We start from the raw sequence: 21,956 nt of genomic DNA, 5'->3' as shown, positions 1-21,956 counted from the left end.
ACACACACACACACACACACACACACAGTCCAAAGGAAAATGAGGCAAGTGAGCTAGCATTATGGGAGAGGAAGGAGAATTTATGTGTTGGGACAGCAGGGTTAGAAAGACCGAACAACGTTTAAAGATTCAAAACAACAGCATTTAGCATGAAATCTACTTTTTATCATCCTTACCCGGCCATCAGAATGAAGAAAGACAGTGTCCAGCTGTGGCAGTAGTTTGGTAGCAGGAGAATTAGAGGTAAAGGTACTAGTGCCCGAGGGGTGGGTCATGAATTAATAATTGCTATGTGGCGGATGAGCCCGTCAGAAGAGCTGAAAATGAGGAAGTTGCCTTGCAGAGCGCTATCAATCACTCAGTGACCATAACTTCCAGTAATTAGTGTATTTTATGGGCCTTTGCTTCAGTGGCTCGAAAGCACATATGCTCCAGTCACAGCTAAACTTTGCCGGAGTAATATTCCAGGATGATTTATCCTCCTGCTGCACTGGGATATACCCCTATATTAGGTGAAGATTGTGAACTAAGCTGCAATAAAGTGTAAGTTTAGGTACAGTTTGCCCAGGTTGAGACCTCAATGTATCATGCTTTTCAGCATTCGTGGTTAGGCTACAGCAAGCAATCATTTTTAACCGTGAAACAAATAAAGCAATTAATGGAACAGCATTAGGATATTGTACTTGTGAATTACTGTTGCCCTCTCCCCATTTAAGTGTCCACTGTAATAAGCCCATTTCTAATTAAAAAAAAAAAAAAAAAAAGCCCACACTCTATTGGAAACATTTATTTGTAATGCTGTCTTTTCTCCATTATTATTAGTAATCTGTGGGATAGAAGGCAGGACCTTCTGAATGATGGAGAAGTGCTTGATTTATTTCTTTGTGTTACCACGTTTGGCCTCCTTAAGTTAAAATAAATTTACTTTTTATCCGTGGACTCTAGTGAGGATGAGTAGTTCTTTTTTAAATACTGGCACATGTTAAGAAGCACTCCTGATGGGAACCTCACATCTAGGTTCTCTCTACACAAAGAAAACATGTTATTTGCGAGCTCTCAGGAGCACTTGGCACTTCTGTACAGCCGTAATGAGTTATTTGTCGTGCTTCACCCACCGCACTGGAAGTCTCTGAGGCCTTTGCAGACAGGGTCCTTTGCCATTGCCAAAAACATCTGTAGAGCCCACAGTTCTTAGTGATTTAACAAGCTTTGCCACCAACCTGCAGTGTGACCTTGGGCAAATTAATTAAGCTTCTGGTGCCTCCATTGGGCCATAATTCTGTTTGTGTTAAGGAAATCCTTAGAGTTTATAGGAAAGTGTTATGTGAAAAGTATAAATTGAATAGGGAAAAGGTATGCACGGTCCCACTATATTCATTTCAAAGTGCCATGCTTCTACACCACTTACAATGATGGTGTCCTTGAATTTCCTTAAAATAGACCCCCGTGATAAGCATGTATTTCCCCCAAGCAGGGGTGGGAAGGTACACACCATTTGGTGCTTTCGTTACATTTGTTATCCCATCTTTAATTTGCAGTGTATTATAATATCACACAAGTTAAAACACTAATAGAAAAACAAACTAATTGTCTTTAATTAAAGTGAATTAGGTTTTGATTTTAATATATTTGATGTAGTGAGAACTGATAACGTGGAAGGTCCCTAAGGTTATTAGGGCATATTTCTGTTGGGCCTGATGGTGTTAGTAATAACCCTCTTCCTCATAGTTGGAGACATGAACAAATATGTCACTTCATCAGTCTCTGTTACTCGCACTTATGCCCCTCCGCAGGGGTCGCAGATTCCACAAGTTATCAGCTAATGGCGTTATACATTAAAAATTGAAGCTTTCCTCACTCTGAGGCCTTTCAAGGCTTTGTTCTTAAGCCCTAGACACTTTGGAGTGCAGCTGCAAACTATAGGCAGAAGATTAAATTAATTTGTAACTCTTTTTTTTTTTTTTTTTTTTGGTCCTGCATTACTAAATCCTCCACATTTAATTGAAACCCTACTTCAAGACGCTTTGTGTTTCTGTGTTCTTTGTTGTCAGTTTAACCTCCAAAGCACTTTAACACTGGTAAATTGCTGTTATATCCTTTGGATTGTTTCTAAACCATTCAGTAAGAGGATAGTGAAATTGATACATGGGAAGAAAAGTAAAATCTTAGGGTAGATTTTGAGGTATTTAATATTTATTATGGTTCTTTCCCAGCATAGTTTCAGATGATTTAAACTCTCTCTCTAGGACTGTGTAAATTGGTCTTGGGATGAAATCTCACCTAGGGAATTTTATGTAATCCAGTAGTTAAGTCTGATTTTTTTAAAGTTTTCCTGTGTCTGAATGTTCCACAGTAGCTGCTGCATTTCTATAAAATGAAGGTTTAACTGCAGTGCACAATCTAAATGCAAGATCCTTAGATGGAAATTTAATTGTGTAAAATGTGCACAAGGTAATTAAGAACAAATTTTAGAACATTTCAGTCTATAAAGTCCTCCTTCAGCTAGATCACTGGCTATATTGAAAATGCTTATTTTCAATTTGCAGTTATGCCAAGAAACATAGGATACGTCTAAATTAAGAATTAAAAAAAATTCCAGGGCTCTTCGGTATAAGTGTAAATTTAAAACCCATCCCACATTGTTGATATTCTAGGTAAGAAACTTGATTCACCAAAAACATTTTGAGTTTGTGTCCTGCTCTTGCATTCTTGCCACACTATATTTTTGCTCTCTATCGTTTATGACTCCGTGGCCATAATTATTCTTGTTATCAACAGAAGCCATTTTTGTTGCTTTGTAAATAAGTATCTTCCACCTTTTTGTTAAAATACAGATGTTTCTATCATGCAGTTGCTCTGCAATTTGGCAGTCGTTATGATCACACCTACATATTTGTTGTTTAAATTATAAAATCCAACATATTAAAACGCTGCTAACTCGAGTGAGTATTCCATAGATTTCGATTGGACATATCAAAGATCAATAAGATGACACTAAGGAGGTTTTAGTTTTACAGCGAAGTGTTAGTGGTTTGCTGATATTTAAATGTATTCCCAATGGTAGGTGTTTTCAGAGCATTCTTTTTCTACCTTTTATATAGTGCATTTCCCACAACGAACAGAGTATTTATTTAGCAGTTTGCTGAATCTTAAGTATTTGGAATTAAAATGCACTTTTTTAATTTAACATTAAATAGAATCCTGTCCCTCCCCCATCTCTACCTCCACCCTCCAAAAATAAATAAAGCTTTTCCAAATCTTTTACAATACAAGGCGCTCCCCTCCTGGGAATGAAAAGGATGTGAGAGTCATTTGATGAATTGCTGGCGCTTAAGTGCATCCACATTTTTCAATATACTTTTTTTTTTAACTGGACTTAAGCTGCCTATATTTAAATGCTGCTTTTGTAAAGATGATAAAGAGAGCAAGATTTCTATTGGCTTAGTCCTAATCTGTTTGCTTTGTTGTGATTCTTTTTTTTTTTTTTCCTTTCCTTTAACTGTTAACCTATTTATAAATCTAAATCTACATACAAAGGTCATTGGTTGGCTGAACTTAAACCATTTTACTCAGTAAATTTAATTAAGAAAATACAGTGCAACTCATAAGCAAATGAGTTTTTTCCTAGTTTTAAACCAAACCACCCTCTTGAGTGCTGATTGCCTTGCCCGACCCCTGGTGATACAGAAACAGGCAAAATTAAAAAGGACATTAAAGCTTCATTAAATCTGAAACACATTTAGTACAGTGACATATCTGCAGGCCATTTCAGAGAAGATTACATACTCTCTTTTGTAAGTTTCCTAATTTATAATACCTTGACAATAAAAACTGGGGAAATGCAAGTAGATTAATAGACCAGTAGGGGTAAAAGATACAGAATGGACCCAGGTCCGTCTGTCTCTGAAACATTCACTCATAGCATATGTGTTCCCTCTTCCCCATAAGGCTTCAGTGTTTATTTTGACTTTTGACAGCCTCATGAAGAACCTGTTCTTCATGCAGCCATATCTGCTAACAGCCCTTTTCCTTTTTTACCTTCTCCTAATTGAACTTGATAAAAGGGTTCTAGGGCCTGGCTATATAGTTCCTTCTATTTTGCCACAAGACAAATAGTGTGGCGCAAAAGCACTGCAGTTTCATTAAACCTAGAAGGACAGGGACATACATGGAGGGCAGCTGCCTCTCCCGGGGCCTTAAAATGACTGCTTTTGGTGCCAGCCTAATAGTGCCACTGCCAGTTTTCACTGGTGCAGAATTGGAATCCTGGGCCCGCTGCTGGAGCAGCCCAGGAGTGACAGTAGGCAAGAGAGGACATGATCGTTCTGCTCTGGTCAAGGGCAAGGAATCATTCTCAGTCTTCTGGCTCCAAAGAGGTCAGAGCTGCAAGATATCTTAGATGCAGTTCTCCCAGGAATGTAGTTGACAGTACTGAGATTTTGTAGGATGTCCGGAAAGTACACACAAGGCAAAGCCAGTCCCAAGAATGATGAGTTCACCAGTTCAAGCACTGCCACCTGTTCCCAAGCAGACTGGTACCCAGGGGCTCCCAGCTGACCAGTGTGCACTGAATTTTCTCTCTGTTCTCTTGCATGGTGGTATCTTATAAGGTAAATGAATGATATCAGCCATCCTCATTACATTGTACCAGTCATGACAGAGGCCACCAAGTAGATGAGTGCACGGTCCCAAGTTGACCGTGACCTGGCCTCTCCACAGAACAATAATGATTTGAGAATTTGAAGTTTTGTGTTGAAGTGGAAAGAATTCATATTTTTCATTTTATGCCACTTTTTTTAAGCGTTTCATTTCTCATTGCTTATTAGTTCTTCCAACCACAAGAGGCACTGTCCAGTGTTGGTACCAGCCAGCTAATTTAGATTTTAACCACGTGTGTAGTGGGCAAGTTCTTCTGCCAGTAAGCCATGTGGCCAGTAAGCCAAGAGTTCTTCCATAGTCCTCAGTGACATGTTTGACGTATACCCGAGTGAGTGGCACAGTGCCTGTAGAAAGACTTGAGATAAAATATTCTAAATGTTGTCTACTACTTATTGTTAGCTTTTTTAGATGAGAGCTCCTCCTCTTAGTAGTTTTCTAATTCCAAATGGAAGGACATGCAAACCTGGTAATCCACAGATGAGTGCGATGATAGATGACAGCTTTTTTTGAGCGGTCACTGTCTGTCAGGTCAATACAGAAGGGTACAAACGCCTGACTCCTCCAAGATCATTGTGCACACTCTCCTTGGCCAGGCACATGCATGGCCTGTATTGGGTAAGGTTGGTGTAGGGGGGAGTGGCAAACGGAGTCTCTTCCCTTCCCAGTTAAAAAACAGTATCTAGTGGGGCCCGTGGGTGCCTCAGTTGGTTAAGCGTCTGACCCTTGATTTAGCTCAGGTCATAATCTCATGGTTTGTGAATTTAAGCCCCGCATTGGGCTCTGTGCTGGCAGCATGGAGCCTGCTGGGGATTCCGCCTCCCCCTCTCTCTCTGCACCTCCCCTGCTTCTGTCTCTCTCTCTCTCAAAATAAATTAAAAAATAAACTTTAAAAAAAGTTTATTTTTTTATGTTTATTTATATTTTTGAGAGAAAGACAGATCATAAGTGGGGGGAGGGGCAGAGAGAGAGGGAGACAAGAATCCCAAGCAGGTTCCAGGTTCTGAGCTGTCACAGAGACCAGCATGGGGCTCAGACTCACAAACTGCGAGATCAGGACCTGAGCCGAGTCAGACGCTTAACCACCTGAGCCATCCAGATGCCTCCCCGAAAACACCAGTGTATAGACAACAAACATAATCACACAAAACTGTGAAAGGGAGTTTAACGTCCACACTCTCTTTCCATCATCCCATCTTGTGTTGTTTTTGCTGTCCATACTTTATGCTAATCCCTTGATTAATGATATTACTAAGTGAATAATGGTAGTATAACTTTATATCTTGAAAATCCGTGAGCTCTAAGTATATAAGAAATGAGTATAAGGTCGTGAAACTTCCTAGGCATTGCAAAACACACACACATACACATATAGAAATATACATCCAAATGAGTGTTGGCCTTTTCAAAGTAGTCACCTTTTAAGTCATATGGTTTATTCCTGTTACATTGCTCTTGCTCAGACTGGTTGTAGAGCTTTGAAAATTAACTTCAGCATTTTCATGTCTATCCTTAGTAAGGGTATCTTATTTATGTATTTTTATTTATTTTTCAGAAGTGGCTTTGGGGTTTGGTAATACCCCCAAGCCATTCAGACTTTAGTCAACAAATAATTTACATTTTCAAAAAGCGTAGGGAGCAGAATTTTAAGTCCAAGATAAAATGCAATTCTAGCAAAATGAAGTAGATGTTCTTTTGTTACTTGAAATGATTCTAAACACAATTCCAAAAGAGTTCAAAAATGTTTCCGTGGTGTCTGTGTTTTTTAAATAAATACACAACTTCTCAAGATGTAGAAAAGCAATATAAAATGCCGGAAAGAACCTGGATTAAGTTGCAAGCCTAGGGTCAGGCCCTAGCTTCTCATTAACTGTGTGGAAACTTTTTCAGTGGGGCTCTTGGGTTCTAATCTGTGAAATGGATTGATGCTGTCATGGGTTCATTCCAGCTTCACAGTTCCCTGATACAGCGATTCCACTTCGAAAGTAGTTATAAATATATAGAGATTTCAGGCCTGAGAATGGGCCACATTATGAAGTCGCAAAGTTTTGCTACTATTTTCTTTAAATATGTTATGGCGTATTTGGTAAATTTGATCTTATTACTTTATATCAACCCTGTTCCTGGTGGAATCATTTGGTTTTTACAGGTGAGAATTCCAAGACCAAAATTAAGTGACTGGCCTAGAAACACATGGCAATTTACAAATCAAGCAAAATTGGAAGCTCTCTAAAGATTCGTGTCCCCAATTTCAGACTTTGACCTATAGTGTTGAATTCCCAGCGTTGAATCGGCCCTTTCCTACTAATGGTAGCTCCTTATTCCTAAGAGTGGATAGAAAGTGAATGAAAAAACTAATAAATTGATGAAAATAGTGGCAAAAATTTCTGTTTCATGTGGCCCACTCCCCATATCCTATAAGACTGCGTGTGTACTTGTGACTAAAAACTCTACACAACTAAGGGCTGGGAAACAAGAAGGTGTCTCCATCTTACAAGAGGAGAAACCAACAGTCTCCTCTAGTTTTACATCTCTGTCTCAATGAATATTGTCGCACACATGTGAATGTGAATCATGCCCATAGAGCTGAGAACATTCCTAAGAGAAACCACATAATGGTAATGTTTAGTTGTTAAAATTGGAATATTTCATCAGGGATGCAACATTGCCCATTGAAAACGTCCATTCTAAATACAACTCTTAAGGTAATTACAGCAATAGTTTAGTTCCTGCATCCAGGGTTGTGAGCTTTTTATATTTGCTGGGTACAGTTCTGAAATTTAGTGCTTGTCTGTCTTAAGGAGATCTGCCCTGCATGCAAATCTATAACTAGACAAATATTATTTCCTTTCCCAGCTTGCTCTTGGGAGGTTTCCATATCCCCAGGTAAGATTGTTCATTACTGCCGTTTGCCACTGTGACATTCATTCCTATGTATGAAGGTGCAGGGAGCAATTGTGAACATTTGAGCCACATACAAATAAATCTGTCCTGTTAAATTGAAAAGTGATATCTTAAAGGAGTCATTTAGAAGTCTCTATTGATTTTTGATTTTTTTTAAACACCCGATTTTTTTTCTCCTCTTTGTTAAAGGTTGAAAGGCATCATCGCGCTCTTCCTTTGTGTGACATTGGTGGTGTTTTTCCTTATCCTAGCCCAGTGCCATGTGTTCATACTGAGGTTAGAGGAGAGGCACAGCCTTTTCTTGATATACTGTTTGAGCCTTTAGATCCAATTAAAATTATTTCAATTAAAAGGTTGAGATGAAGGGTGAAATATGTGATCTGGATCATTATTTTTGCTAAGCAAATAGGCCCCCAGCTTTATGTGGGTGTGACTCTGAACATACTGTTTTCTAAAAAATTTGCCTCTTGCTGTCCACACTTGTAAGAAAGCAAACTGTCCGTTATGTTACCGTTACTGATGATCATCCTTATAATTTCTTTAAGATTCTTATTTGGAAGGGTGCTAGCACTTAAACTCTAAAGGTGTTTTGTGGTTTGAAAATGATTCCGCCGTGTACGTGGGGGGAAATAAGTGAAATGTCTAGAGGGATGAAAGATGAATGGTTTGACTGTTTTCCTCTGGTTGGTGCTCACTGTTTTTCTGGCATCTTGGTCTGTACAGGCCAAAGCGCCTGGAGGCATGTCTGATTTAAAGGTGGTGTTGGTCTCTGCTCTTTAAGCATCTATTAACTTGCTATTATTATGCAAATAAGTGTTGTATTACACATACTAATTTATGCATGGTTAGATTATGCAGATGCATCACAAACATGGTTATTGAATAATAGGATGGGGCTCATTCACTCTACCATTTTTATAAGCTGTTTTAGGCGAATTCTCCTGGTACCCATGTGGACATTTAAAGACCCTTCACTTGCTGAAATGTCTCTTTTGTATCCTCTTTCTTTTACTGTTAAAGCCCTCAGATAAGTGGGGGAGACATCGCCTAAGTTATTAGGTTCAAGAGTGTTAGACTCACTTTTCAAATCTGCAGGCTTCTTTGTTTAAACATAATCTTTTCCTTAAAGAGGAAATCTAAAATGTAATCGCTTGGCATGCATGCTAGCATTTAGTCAGATTTTAGTGGATACAGGCTTGCTGCTTAGCTCTAGGTAGCCCATCAAATTAAAATCACATTTTCAGGATTTATAGCTCATTAGAATATTTATCTTGGTAAGCCTCTTATCCTGTCGGTAATTTTTAAACAATTCACTGTCTGGCCAATTTATACAATCCCCTAAAATTCTGTAAATGAAGAGACCCTGTTACAGTATATCTCTCAGAGAAGTCTTAGTAGAAAAACCTGTGAGCCATCTCGTAAAAGTGCCAGAGATTGAGAACGTAGCTATGTTCTTGAGATTCCTAATGTGTCGAGTAATTAACCAGTGAGATTTGGTAAGTGATGAGCGTAAGAAACAGATTGCTATTGCGTTTAACGAATGAAGCATTTGAATGCTCTGGTCAGATTTGGGAAGAGGCTGTACACCTTTGCAATTCTGTTTTTTTTGAAATGTTTAAGTATATGTGTGTGTACTTGATCAGTCAAGTGGAAGCTGGAAAATTCTAATGTGCTGGGCTCCCTTGTTAGCAATAACCTTTATGCCAGAGTCAGAGGGAAAACCGTATTCCTTGAATCGTGATCGAATATTGTCACCGAATTGGGACTTTCATTTGAAATAATAGAAGCAGCTTTGATGCCATCAGGCCCGTTTCCCACGCCTTTCATCAGAAGTTGGTGTGCTTCATTGCTAGAATCAGCAATGACGTCAGGTGGAGTTGGCATCTATTTCACAGGCTTGGCCCTGGAGACTTCACACTGGGAAAGGGTGCTGTATCCACACCATACCTGCCCTTCCCTTTGCCCTCAAAGCACGTGGATAACAATGTTTGTTTTCATACTGTTCTGACACTGGATTATGAATAACACCTTCTCTTTGGCCCATAGTATCTCATTTGAACCCCAAGCCACTCCGTGAGATGGTGTCCCCTCATAAATTGGGCAAACAGAATGGTTGATATGTGCACTGTTGAATTGCAGCAGGGTTGCAGTAGGCAGGAGTGAATCACAGACATCGGGATTGGGAGGGATCTCAGACATCATCGAATCAAACCTCTGTACCGTATCTCTGGAAAGCAGACATCCACACTCTGCTTGAACACCTCGGGGGATAGGAAACTCCTTACTTTATAAACAGCCATCCAGTCAAAGCAGTGTTCTGTTTACCAAGCCGAGGACTAACTGCTTCATCCTAATAGTTGCCCACTGATCTGGTCCTTGAACACATGAAAACCTTTCATATAGCCTCACGATCACATAGTTTGGCATCCCTTCTGTCAGGGCCAGAGACAGTACCAGGACGTCACTACTCTGAACTCAAAGTCGGATCAGGGCATCAAATCCGAGCTCGTCACTAGTGGCAAGTTGAGAAGATGGGCCTGTTGGAGAGACCTCTGGACCAGGAGCCAAAAGATGAGAATTAGAACCCAGCTCCACCACAAACTGTAGTCACCACAGGCCTTAATTCTTGCTTTGTGACTCCTTGGGGCTTCCTTTTCCTAACTCTAGGATGAGGATCCTGATACTTGTCTTTTCTATCTGATGAGAGCAAGTATGCAGATGTAATGGGCTTATGGATAAGGAAACCACTTGCAGAAGTACAGAGGGCCATCCCGCTGGCCCTGATGTTGGGCTGTAGCACACAATGGAATTTCTAACAGTCAACCAAAGGTCGCGAAAGGATGTGCTCGGCAACTGCCAGCCACAACTGGAGCAGAGCGTAAAATGAGTAGGGAGGAAAGCGGAGAGGAGAGTCCAGCTTTGAGACTTCTACCAACCTGGCCTCAGTGCTGCTTGCTGACAGTGTCGTTAGCATTGCCTCTTCCTGCCGGTGACACCGTGTGTGTTTCCAGTGGGATGCAGATGAGGGAAGGGTGTCAGGAAGACGTTAGGGAGACTCTCTGGCCTGGGACCAACATAAATATTAAAGGACTGGATTTTTGTTGAGATAATTATTCTATATCGACTTCATTGTTTTGTGCTTGAGTTTTTATCTGTTATTTGGAAGCACTCTCTAGTTTCGTTTCCTTTAGGCCTTTCAGTTGGAGAGCCTCATTGGCATGCAGTTTAGGACTCTACAGAAAAAAAGTTTAGGAGCCACTCTAAATGCTCAGGCGTGTTAATGTTACTACACCTTATAATAGGAAGAACAACGATGTCGTGGATTCGCGTAACTCTTTTCTGCCATCGAGCTCCAGGTCACTTCCTCTTATCTGACTCGGGCTGTCCATCCCACCTACAGGGGCTGTTCTTCCCAACCTCCAGGGGAGCAGACTGAGGCTTGGCGAGGTGAGGCACCTTGCCTCAGGGATGAATGGGTATAGTCAGATAGATGTAGGACTTACAGACAACTAAACCAAATGAGTGGGCTCTGTGTACTCCGAATCTGGTTGGCTGTTTATACTACTCTTCTTCCCGCTGAGCCCCTCCAAGTCCTTTTCCTGATTTGCCTTCTCCACCGTAGGAGGCCTCGTGTGTAGGTGAGAAATGCTGCACGTCGGGGGCCATGCCGTGGGAGATGATGACAAGACCATTCCCTAGAGGCCTTTCGCTTTTCTTACCATGTGATTAGCAGAGTCACAGCAGGATCCAGAGGGCTCCAGAGCTCTCCCTGACCCCAGCGCCATTAAATTCTGGGTGCCTGTGAAGCAACGGGATCATGAAAAGTTGTGTTTTTAAACATCTCACAAACGTAGTATATCCATTTCTTGCACGCTTTAGCATTAATAGTAGTCTGGAAAGATGTGCAGGTCTGGACAAGGACTGGAGCTGTGGAGAGCTAATCGTGTAGATCCAAATCCAGTTGACTTAAAAAACATCATGGTGGGCAATGGTTTGTTTAATGACACCATAGTTGAGGAGAACTGAAAAAGATTGCCCGCTAAAAATTGTCACCCTTCATTCAAACTTTACAGTAGTGCCCTGCATTGAGATGATAGTAAATCCATTAAGGAGACTTCTCAGGAGGGTGTTCTAGCTCTGACATTTTGGAGATTTGGTAAGCAGGATGCCACAGGAAATTGAAGAAAATACAGATACAAATGTATTTAAAGTACTTTTGTATGTATAAAAATGTTGTTGTTCTTTTGGCTACAATTCCTGATCTTGGTTAATAAATTACATCAAAATGACCTAAAGTTAAAAAAAAGGAAAAAAATCTGAGCAAATAGTGCCCCTGGTATTGTAAAGCTTTGAATGTTTTCACACCCCATTAATTTATTACTTCTCTTTCTTCATCTTTAAATTTCATTTTTTTTTCAAAAATTCCGACTCCCCGCTGCTGCAGTGATTTTCATCTTGTTGTTAATTTTCCCTGCTCCATATGGAGCTCCAGACATTTCACCTGGAGGCTGTACTAGATTTTGTTGTAGTGATCGTACTTCCGGAGGCCAAAACTGTCATTTAGGGTTCCTGGTGCATCTGTCTGCGCCAGGCTTTTCACTGGCATGGGAGAGTGTGAATAACAAATTGGATGCACCTGAGATTCAGATGATTAGTGTGTTTTGTGAATCTCCACGACTTGTAAGCAGATAGCTCTGGGGGGGGTGGGAGGGCTAAACAGCGACTGTGGGTGAATCTGTACTCACACCTTACATTTGGGGCTTTGCAAGGGAAGTGCAAACATCCCAGGCAGTCTGAGTGCAGAGAGAGTAACAAATATTTCATCCTGCCTTGTCATTGATTAGAAAAGAGCCTTTAATTTCATTTCACCCCATGTTGTGATTAATTTGCATTCTTTGTCAGAAGTTAATGGAGTTTTTTATGGTTCACTCTGAAATCCTTGAAGACATCAGACTTGATCTGATGTTTATACAACCGCCAGCGGAATTTTTTCGTTTGATTGATGGCAAGCTTGATGTTATTCCAAACGGCTTTTTAAGCTGTTTTTAAGAATTATTTGAATAAAATGCAAGCAAGATATTGTTGTAACGATCAAGATTATCTGTTAAAAATCTGTTTCAAATAAAGAAGATGATAAGTAGTAAAAAGGATCAAAAACATAAGAGATAAAGTGAATAGCGACGTTGTTAAAAATACATAAGAATGGCATTCAGATAAATTATTGCAATATATAGAGATCATTTTTCTTGAAAAAAAAAATATACCATCATCTGGCCAGATAGAATAAGTAAGGCAAAGGTAGGGAAAATCTAGATCCTTGGGATTAAAAACCTTTACTACCAATTGGCTAATTCTCATTTATTCTGCCAGCTTTTACCACCAATGTACGAAATAGAGATCTACTGTTCTTAACTCAAGGAGACAGGGTCTGTCAGGCCTGTTAGCTGAGCAAAATGATGACATATTACTTGTCTCAATAAAGAGACATTCTTAAATCCCAGTACAAGTTAAACATAAGTGGATGATAGAGGATTTTAAGTGAAAGACATGCATTCTTAATAGTATAACGACTGGCTTTTTTCATAGGATAGTACAGAAATGAAATGCCCTGTTTTTAAAGGCAGTATATACCCTGGTTGTTTGTGTGGGTGAAAGGAATGTGTGTGTTCATCCCGTATACACTACATATCAAAGTATGAGGGGAGCTGTGGGTGGCGTTTGCTCAGAACCCCCTGCTACTAACCAAGGAAATATGTTGTGCAAATGCTTTTTGATTACTAATACCATTTGTTTGATTTGGGGGCTTTGCCTTGCTTCAGCAGATTCTTGCTTTGCTGTGATTGCTGCTAGTGAAACTTGCTCATAGGTCAAAAAGCTACTTATCTGAGCACTTTCATTTAAAACAGATTAATTTATTTGCTGTATCTGAAAGTTTGCTAAATAATTGGGTGGTTTTAATTGAAGTTACTGCTTTCTGATCCTTGTATTAACATGATCTAAGGTCCTTTTTATTATATGCAATCCATATTATTGACCAAATTTGCCCTGTTTTCATTTAAATGTAAGCAGCTTGTCAAGGAGAAAATATTTTGTTTAACTTGGCTTGGAAACCTGCTATTTTAATGTGTTTTTTTTTTTCAATTGACAGACTGTCTTTTAAACATTCATTTATTCTGTAGTAATAAATTGTGCTCTGGATAGAGCATTTGTCTCATAATGGAGTAGAAAGCGTATGTTCTTAAAACTATTTTAAAATATTAAACACTTTTCAAAAGATAATGCTGGAATTCTGAGTTTTGTACCTAATTTTATTCATGTTTTAAAAGCCTTTTACTATGCTATTACTAATCCTAATTTTGATAATTGAATGTTGTTTTATATTCAATGTTAAATTCAGACCATCTACTTTATTATCTTATTTATGTACTAATGTACTGATCATGACTAGAACAATGTAGAATTGCAAAATAATACCTAGAAAGTTGACCTTCTTTGAAAAAAAGGGATTTCGAGTTTATCCCTTGTTACATGAACTTTTTGAAGTTTAGAACATCAAGGGTTCTATAAATCATAAATATCCATTTTTTTGTGTGAGGTCTGTAGTCAAAGAACAAAAAAACAAACAATGGGTAATTACCCCAGACTTCAAGTACTCACCTTTAGTTGGCAAGAGTCCAAAAGCAATGTGCGTGCATTTTTTTGCTAAACAGGTTTCTAGCCTACATGTTTTAATTCATTATTTTCATTCTTGTTATTTAGGATATAGACATTTAAAATACAGCGTTACTTAAAGCCATACAAAGTCTGATTTCGTGTTCCACAGAAGGCAGAGGTGAAATCTAAGTGATAGGAAGATGCTCCCTTACATACATATGCTGCTTCCCAGGAATTTTGAAAGTGGCCATGCCGGATTCTTCTCCCATTATCTATCTCATGCTTATCAAGATATCTCCCAATGTTCTTGGCTTAGCCTATTGCAAAGATAGGAAGTAGGTTCCTAGTGTGTCTTTAAAATAGAGCAGAAATGGAATAGAGAGAATCCCCAAAGAGTGGGTAGCCTAGACACATGACATTTTTCCCTAAAGATAAATTACTTGTTAATACCTCGATTGAAGTATATGCAGTTAGCCAGCTAGGCTGGTGAACCCTGGCTTTTTAGAAACATTAACCCCATGTTGGTTTGATTTTTTATAGCACCTTCTAAACTACTCTATGACATAGATCTCAATTCAATTCAACATGTTTTTGTCACCAAGCACCTACTCTGCCCTGGCACTGTGCTACGCGCCGGAAGTCCAGCAAGGAAACAGATGTGGTCCCTGCTCTCAGAGTCTAGTCTAGTGGAGAGAAAAATATAAGAGAAACAAATGGCAGTTGATGCAAAAGGAACCAGACAGGAGGTGGTGTGCTCTGCCCTCCAGAAGAGGTCAGCTCAGTTCAGAAAGCTGTGAAGGCTTCACAGAGAAGGTGATGCCTGAGCTGAGGCTGTGAGGCTAAAGAGAAGGGAAAGAACTTTCCAGGCATTCTCATCAGCAGGAGATTCATCCGGTAAAAGATAAAGGTCTAAAGCAGCAGTTGTATGCAGTATCCTTCTAGTACTTTAATTTACTAGGGTACTACTACCGTTACTCTCATTTCCCTACCTGTTTAGGAATTTCCCTGGGTAATTTTCAAAGCAGCACTGGGAGGGCAGTAAGAGATGGGAGGGCAGAGTGCGGGAGGAGAGAGGGGGTGTGTCAGGACAGAGATGGCAAGTGCAGCAGAAACCAGGTAATGAAACTGGGATTGAGAATTTCATGAATCCCTCTGAGATGACTGGGAGCGAGCCTGAGGTTGGAAATCATTACGTTTTAAGATCTCTGCCCCTGAGGTCAGCTGGCACATGCCTCTGAGGGCCTTGGCACATCATAGGACGTTTTCTAGGGAGGGGGGGTTGTCATGATCAGATGAGCTAATGCCTAAGAGGACACTTTGAAAAATATAAGAAGGTAAACAAGAGCTGGGTAATATTAGTATTATTTATATTTCTGGGAAGTACTTTAGGGATTTACCTATGTAACTCTGAAAATATATGACCGTGTCTCACGTCTCACACCAGGTAAGACTAAAATGAATTACTTTTCTGATCCCACAAGAGCCTTCCTTTACAGTCTTTCTTTTTTGAGTTATAATTTATCATTCACGATCACAATCATAATATATAGAACTATATACAGAACCCAGTGATTGTTATGTCAGTAACTAGGGACCCTGATTCTTCTATGATTTTTAAATAATCAGCTTAGCCCAGAAATAGAATTGAAGTTTGAAGTAAGGAACCGAGCGCCCAGTCTGGCTTTCAGGTGGCAACTTTGCCGTCTCCCCTCCCTCTTGGGCTCTGTGGTCTGAGAGCCCTTCCACTTTTCCCCCTTTGGTTTTTCTGAGTGCTGTCTGCTACTTCGTGGGATCATAGAATTTGAGAAGGTGACGAGATCTTACAGTGACCTGTTTGTTCCAACTCTTTCACTTTATAAAGGAGGAAATGAGATTCCGATAGCCATTCAGCGACTCACTCAGGATGAGCAGGTGTTTGACAGCCTACCGGGTCAGACTGGTTCCCACTCTAGAGGGATGGCGCAGGGAGAAAGACACCCAGAGGCTTTGAGCCCAAATGGCCATTTTTATGGTCCACTCAAGTGCTGCATTCAACTTGTGTGTCTGCAGAGATAGAAATTACTGTCCCAGGATGCTACATGTCTACCAGGTAATTGCTGATGGGTACAGATCCCTCAGGGGAAAGTGGTCCTCAATAGCAGTAATACCAACAGCAACAAAGACATCAACTTTTATCATATACCAGTGTTTTACTTATACTATTCAGTATAGAAAACTTGGGTAGATTTGAGGCTCAGGATTCATTGGCATCCAACTTAAAAAGGAGGCGGACGTGGCCAGGTTTTGTTTGAGCACAGATTACTTTTCAGATGTTTTAACAGTTCTGGATTAATGCCTGGGGGGCTTGGGAATTCTCCCTCAACTAAAATGTTAATGATGCTAAGAACCTGACCCTCTTTAGTGCCAATAAAGTGGACAAGCTAAGTTCATTGAAAAATCAATGCATTGCCTAAAAGGAGCAAAGAGCTGATTCGATTTAGGATTGGAGATTGCCCAGGACACCCCAGGTGGAAAGAGGGTCCCAAGGGCTGCTAGGAGCTAGGAAAGGAGGCAGTTGTCTGTTTATGTCTACAGCCAGGGTGTCAGCTCCAAGGAATTGTGGGAAACTGAGGCAACCAATTAGAACCAAGCGTGGACTCTGTTATGCCATACCCTGTCAAAGTCTACAGATAATGACCGCCATGCAGAGAGGGAAAGAAAAGCTGGAGAACACGCTAGTCTTAGGAGGAAAGGAGGTCAGAGGAGGAAAGAAAGACCAAAATGGCTAATGAAGCTTGTCTTGTTTTCTGTTCAGAAACAGGTTGCAAAGAGCACTATTCAGGGCATGGGGAGACCTTGACTATAGTCCTAGTTCTAGTTGGGCAAAATACAGTAAACAAAAGAAAATTTCCAGTGAGAGGCCTTCCTCCACCCCTGTGCCTCCATAGCCAGGCAGCTGCAAACGCTCGATGACTCGGGGCAGAGAGGACCAGGAAGCAGCAAGTGAGACACCCATCAAGTGACAAGTTAAATCATTGTCAGAATGAGGTTTCTGGGGGGCATCTGGGTGAGTCAGTTGGTTAAGCATCTGATGCTTGATTTTGGCTCAGGTCATGATCTCACGGTTTGTGGGATCGAGCCCCGTGTCGCGCTCCGGGCTAACAGCAAGGAGCCTGCTTGGGATTCTCTTTCTCTGTATCTCTCTGCCCCTCCCCTGCTTACTCTCTCTCTACCTCTCAAAAAAGAATATGGTTTCTGTCCCCCTTCCCCCCATTCTACACACACAGAGCTAACCTGAGTTCTGTTCCTGGCTTTTCTTGCTAGTTGTTTGACCTTAGTTCTTTTCAGACCTCAGTTACTTCATCTGGAAAATAATAGAGGTGTCCTAGGTCAGTGATTTGCAGAATTACATGGAAAGACAGGGCATAAAATAGATGGGAATTCACTCCCAGACACCTACATACATGCATGCACACACAAATACCAGGCAGTTCTGTTTTTGTCTGTTAATTTTTGTTAATGTGTCTAAGTAATACCTTACATGAGCCTTGAGTTATTTGGTAACCAATGTCTGAAAAATGCTGAGCTAGATACTTCTGTGGTCTCCTTTCATCTTGTATGAGCAATTTTCCCCTCTTGTCCACACCTTCAGCTACCTTTCTCATCACCATCTCCCAAGTACACTCTTGGACTTTATTGAACTGGATTTCACCCAAATCAAACTATGAGAGGTGTGAACCACATCTCTGAAACAGGAATCAAACTTTTTGTTTAGTTCATTCTAAATTTTTTTTTGTTTAAGTGTATTGATTTATTTTGAGACAGACAGAAACAGCCCAAGTGGAGGAGGGGCAGAGAGAGAGGTAGACAGAGAATTCCAAGCAGGCTCCGCACCATCAGCACAGAGGCAGACATGGGGCTCAAACTCACGAAACTGTGAGATCATGACCTGAGCCGAAATCAAAAGTCAGACACTTCACCGACTGAGCCACCCAGGTGCCCCGTTTAGTTCATTCTAGATCAATGACTTCTTTTCTTTAAATCCTGTTTTGAATCTCGTTTAGAACCAAACCAGTAAGACACATGTTAATTAGCATGGTTATGTGTGACTATATTTCAAGATTCTTTCCTTTCTAATGCCAAATAATGCAGGGGGCGCCTGAGTGGCTCAGTCGGTTGAGTGTCCGACTTTGGCTCAGGTCATGATCTAATGCGAAATAAAGCATGTATTAGCTACAGTTGCAGCTTATCTCAAAATATCAGCAGGCCAAACAATGTTGTCAAATGGCATCATGGTAAAAAAAAAAAAAAAAAAAAAAAAGGCAGCAATATATAGAGTCTTAGCCCACAAAGAAAGCACTCTGTGAAATGCCTGAAAGCATCCCTTTTTTGGGGACACTGTCTTAGAAATCTACAGCACCTTGAATCTAGCAAATTGTATTTTATCCAAAAATTAAGTGGCATTTTAAGGAGAATGCAAACCCTGTGATTTAAGTCTTAGCTCTGTCACTAACTTTCAGGGACCTTAAAGAAGTCACTCATTTTTGTGGACCAGCACTCGCAGCTTATCCATCTACTGGATCCTAGACTCCAGTACAGTGCCTGCCGTAGAGTAAGTTCTTGATAAAGATACATGAACTGGGGTGCCTGGGTGTCTCGGTCGGTGAAGTGTTCAGCTCTTGATTTCAACTCAGGTCATGATCTCACGGTTTGCTGTCAGTACAGAGCCTACTTGGGATCCTCTCTCTCCCTCTCTCTCTCTGCCACTATCCCACTCATGCTCCCTCTCTCTGTCTTTCTAAAAATAAGTAAACTTAGAAAAAAAAAGGATGTGAATCAATGAATTAGTGATTTAGCCTGACTTCACTTTTTTTACATGTTGACCCAGCAGATTTTAGAATCAGAAAGAACTAAGAATCAATACACATTTTTAAGCTTTCAGTTTGTAATTTTGTCCCCTTTTCTTCTGTGTCCATATTTCCCCTCTGTCCTGCCAGCATTAATACCTGAAGGATCAAAGCTTCCAAAGAGATGTGATAGTTGTCTTAAGATACTTGAGGGTTCTCATGTAGGAAAAGACGTGGATTTGCACTGTCAGGAAAGTAGAGCTGGAACAAGGGAGAGAATAGACAGTCAGAAGACATAAAGTCCCCATCACTGTATGCATCCGGACAGAAGCCCTGTGAGCCAGGAGTGTAATGAAGGAGGGATTCAGGGATCACACAGAGGTGGGTCAGATTAAAAAACCTTTAAGATTCTTTCAGACCCCGAGAGTCTGTGATTCTCCTTGAGTGTTGGACAGGCCTCTCCTCAACCAAACAAATACAAGGCTAATGTATTTCCTGTCTGATGCAGGGGAGAGGCAACAGGTAGAAACTTCCATCAGACTTGTCTAGATTCTGTAATTGCTTTAATCGTGTACTCATTTTGACTCTCGAATACCTTGTCAGTATGAAACCCAAATGGAAGAGTACAGGAAAGAAGTAATTCTTTTTCAGCCCAAGATTTATACACGTCTGTTCCTCTCCACTGAGCCAACTGTGTGATATGGCTATCTATCAAAAGCTGAAGGCACTTGTAGCTGCCGGGAGTTTCTCCTCCTGAATAGCGTATAATGTCCAGGACAAGGCAACTGAGCCAGTCTTTCCGAGGCATGTGTTCAGGTGTGGGTGTCACACTTTATGAGGAACACACGCACATGGCACCACACTCCGAGAAACGTGGTCACAGTGGTGGAGAATGTGAAACCATGTTCACCTCCGCCAGGCAGCTTTATGGTGCAGGTAACAGAACACCCAACTCAGGTTGCCTCAACCACAAGGGGACTTCATTGAAATCCATGGCCAAAAAGCCAAGTATTCCTGGGTTTTTTGGTAGAACTGGATTCAACAGGTCACTTTTGGCTCTGTTTCTGGTAGGCTTCTTCCTTCACGGACCAAGAATGGCTTTTGGGGTTCCCGGGCCACCTGCTTCCCAGTTAGAAAGGAATAACAAGCCTCTCTTCCCCACAGGCAGCAAGAAGCCATAGGCTTCAGTTTGATTGGATCAGTTAACTTCCCCAAGCCCGGGGGACTTAGCTGTTGCGGACTAGTTTAAGCCTGAACCACATGTCCTGCCCATAAAGCTGGCGATGGAGTAGGTGAGGATGTGAAGTACATGGGCTATTTAAGGCTAGGGGAATGTTATCAGAGTGTCATTACTAATAGAAGGGGGAAGAACAGAGGGCAGTCAATCACAGCAGATGATCTCAAGGAGAAAACAGGATGCTCTCTCGGGAAAGAAAACTTCGTGAAGAAACAGCCATCTTCAAATATGTGAGTTGCTGCCACTAAATCACTACAGCTCCAGACCGTGGCTATATCTCCTAGGGAGACATATTTGAACTCGTAATAAGAAAGAACTTTCTGACAATTGAAGCCACCCAGGATGGAATCATTGGAATCCCATTCCTGGAAGTCTTCTTCCAGAGTCAGAAGCAAGGAGTCAGACCAGGTGACCTCTAACATCGTTCTGGATTCTTTCGCTTGTGGAGGATTGACGTTAATAGAGATGCAAACTAAATGATAGCTCCAGAAAAACCCTTTGAGACATTTTGACCCTTTAGAAATCTTTTGTCACAGCACATTTATTTGACCATAAACAATGGAATGGTCAATAGGCCTTTCTCAAAAAGGCCACATCCCCTCCCACTCCCTGCCCCCCACATACATAACTGATACTCTAAACTAGATTCTAGAATGAGACCACCCTTTTGGGGGGAAGAAAGAGAAGTTTGGTACAGCCAGTGTATTTTCTTTGAAAGGAAAAATCTTCTCTGTGAGGAAAGTGCTCAGTGGACATCTTGGCAAGGCTAAGGGAGAAGATTCATTTTATAACTCACGTGTTTCATTTTAAAATGTGTTTGTGAGCCCCTGCTTTTCTCACAAAATTCAAGCCTGAATATTAAAATTTACATGTGCCCAGAGGATGATTTACTAGGGTTCCTATACCCCTATGTGAAGTAGGACATGAGCTATGTCAGTTTTAAATACACAAGGGATAAAAGAGTGTAGACTGGCAGTCAGGTCCTTTCTTTCCTGCTCACTGACTGGCAGACCCAGCAAATGAATAATGTTACACTCTACCTTGACGCTCCAGCTGCTGTGTTCTGTGTGAAAATGCATCGTCCTTGATACTCGGGAAGCAGTGAGAGCCAAGTGATCTAATTTATGGCCGTGATGATTTTCTGTCTGGTCCCATCTGAGCTGAGCCCTCCTCTAGGCATCTTACAGCCTTTCTGTCCCACCCAACTATTTGTGAAATTCAGGGGTTTCTAGTCTGAGCTTTTCAAAACTGGTCCCTCCTAAAGGCAGCAGAGAGAAAGTGCCAGGGAGTGGATTTTAGAAGCTGGGAATCCTACTGACTTTCTGGTGTCCCACCGAGTAGCTCCTTGTTAAATCATCTGACAACTTATTTTTGTTTTAAGTCATTAATTGTCGTTTAAATAAGACCCATGACTTATTTTTTGTTTTTGTTTTGTTCTATATAAGATACGCTAATAGATTTCCAGGCATGATAAGAACTTGAACAAGGACAGAGGCTGATAAACAAGAGAGATATGGCACAAGTGAATTATACTTGTTAATTTTGTATTATTAGTAATAATACATATTACTCATTTATTTTGTCTCATGCATTCATTCAATATCTAAAAATATCAGTTTGTCAGAATTCCCATTTATGGTTCACTAGAGTACATTTTATTCTTCTTTTTTAATACTTTT

General features: G+C 40.7%; 1 protein-coding gene across 17 annotated transcripts in view; it reads left to right on the top strand.

The window, feature by feature from the left end:
• MAP2K5 (mitogen-activated protein kinase kinase 5) overlaps positions 1–21,956 on the top strand; it is a 270,688-nt gene that overhangs the window by 177,662 nt on the left and 71,070 nt on the right. For 12 of the 17 annotated variants that reach the window (XM_042941607.1, XM_042941611.1, XM_042941606.1 and 9 more), the window contains exon 17: positions 7,513–7,542. The exons of 4 other annotated variants lie outside the window; for them this stretch is intronic. In XM_042941607.1, the coding sequence (XP_042797541.1) occupies positions 7,513–7,542 (30 nt within the window). Of the gene's footprint in view, positions 1–7,512; positions 7,543–14,754; positions 17,281–21,956 lie in introns of those variants that run through there. One more of the 17 variants, XM_042941618.1, reaches the window with a different exon arrangement.

This window comes from Panthera leo, chromosome B3 (assembly GCF_018350215.1).
Source record: "Panthera leo isolate Ple1 chromosome B3, P.leo_Ple1_pat1.1, whole genome shotgun sequence".
NCBI classification, from domain to species: Eukaryota; Metazoa; Chordata; class Mammalia; order Carnivora; family Felidae; genus Panthera; species Panthera leo.
The sequence above is the reverse complement of the archived record's forward strand: the minus strand, read 5'-3'. Positions and strand labels throughout refer to the sequence as shown.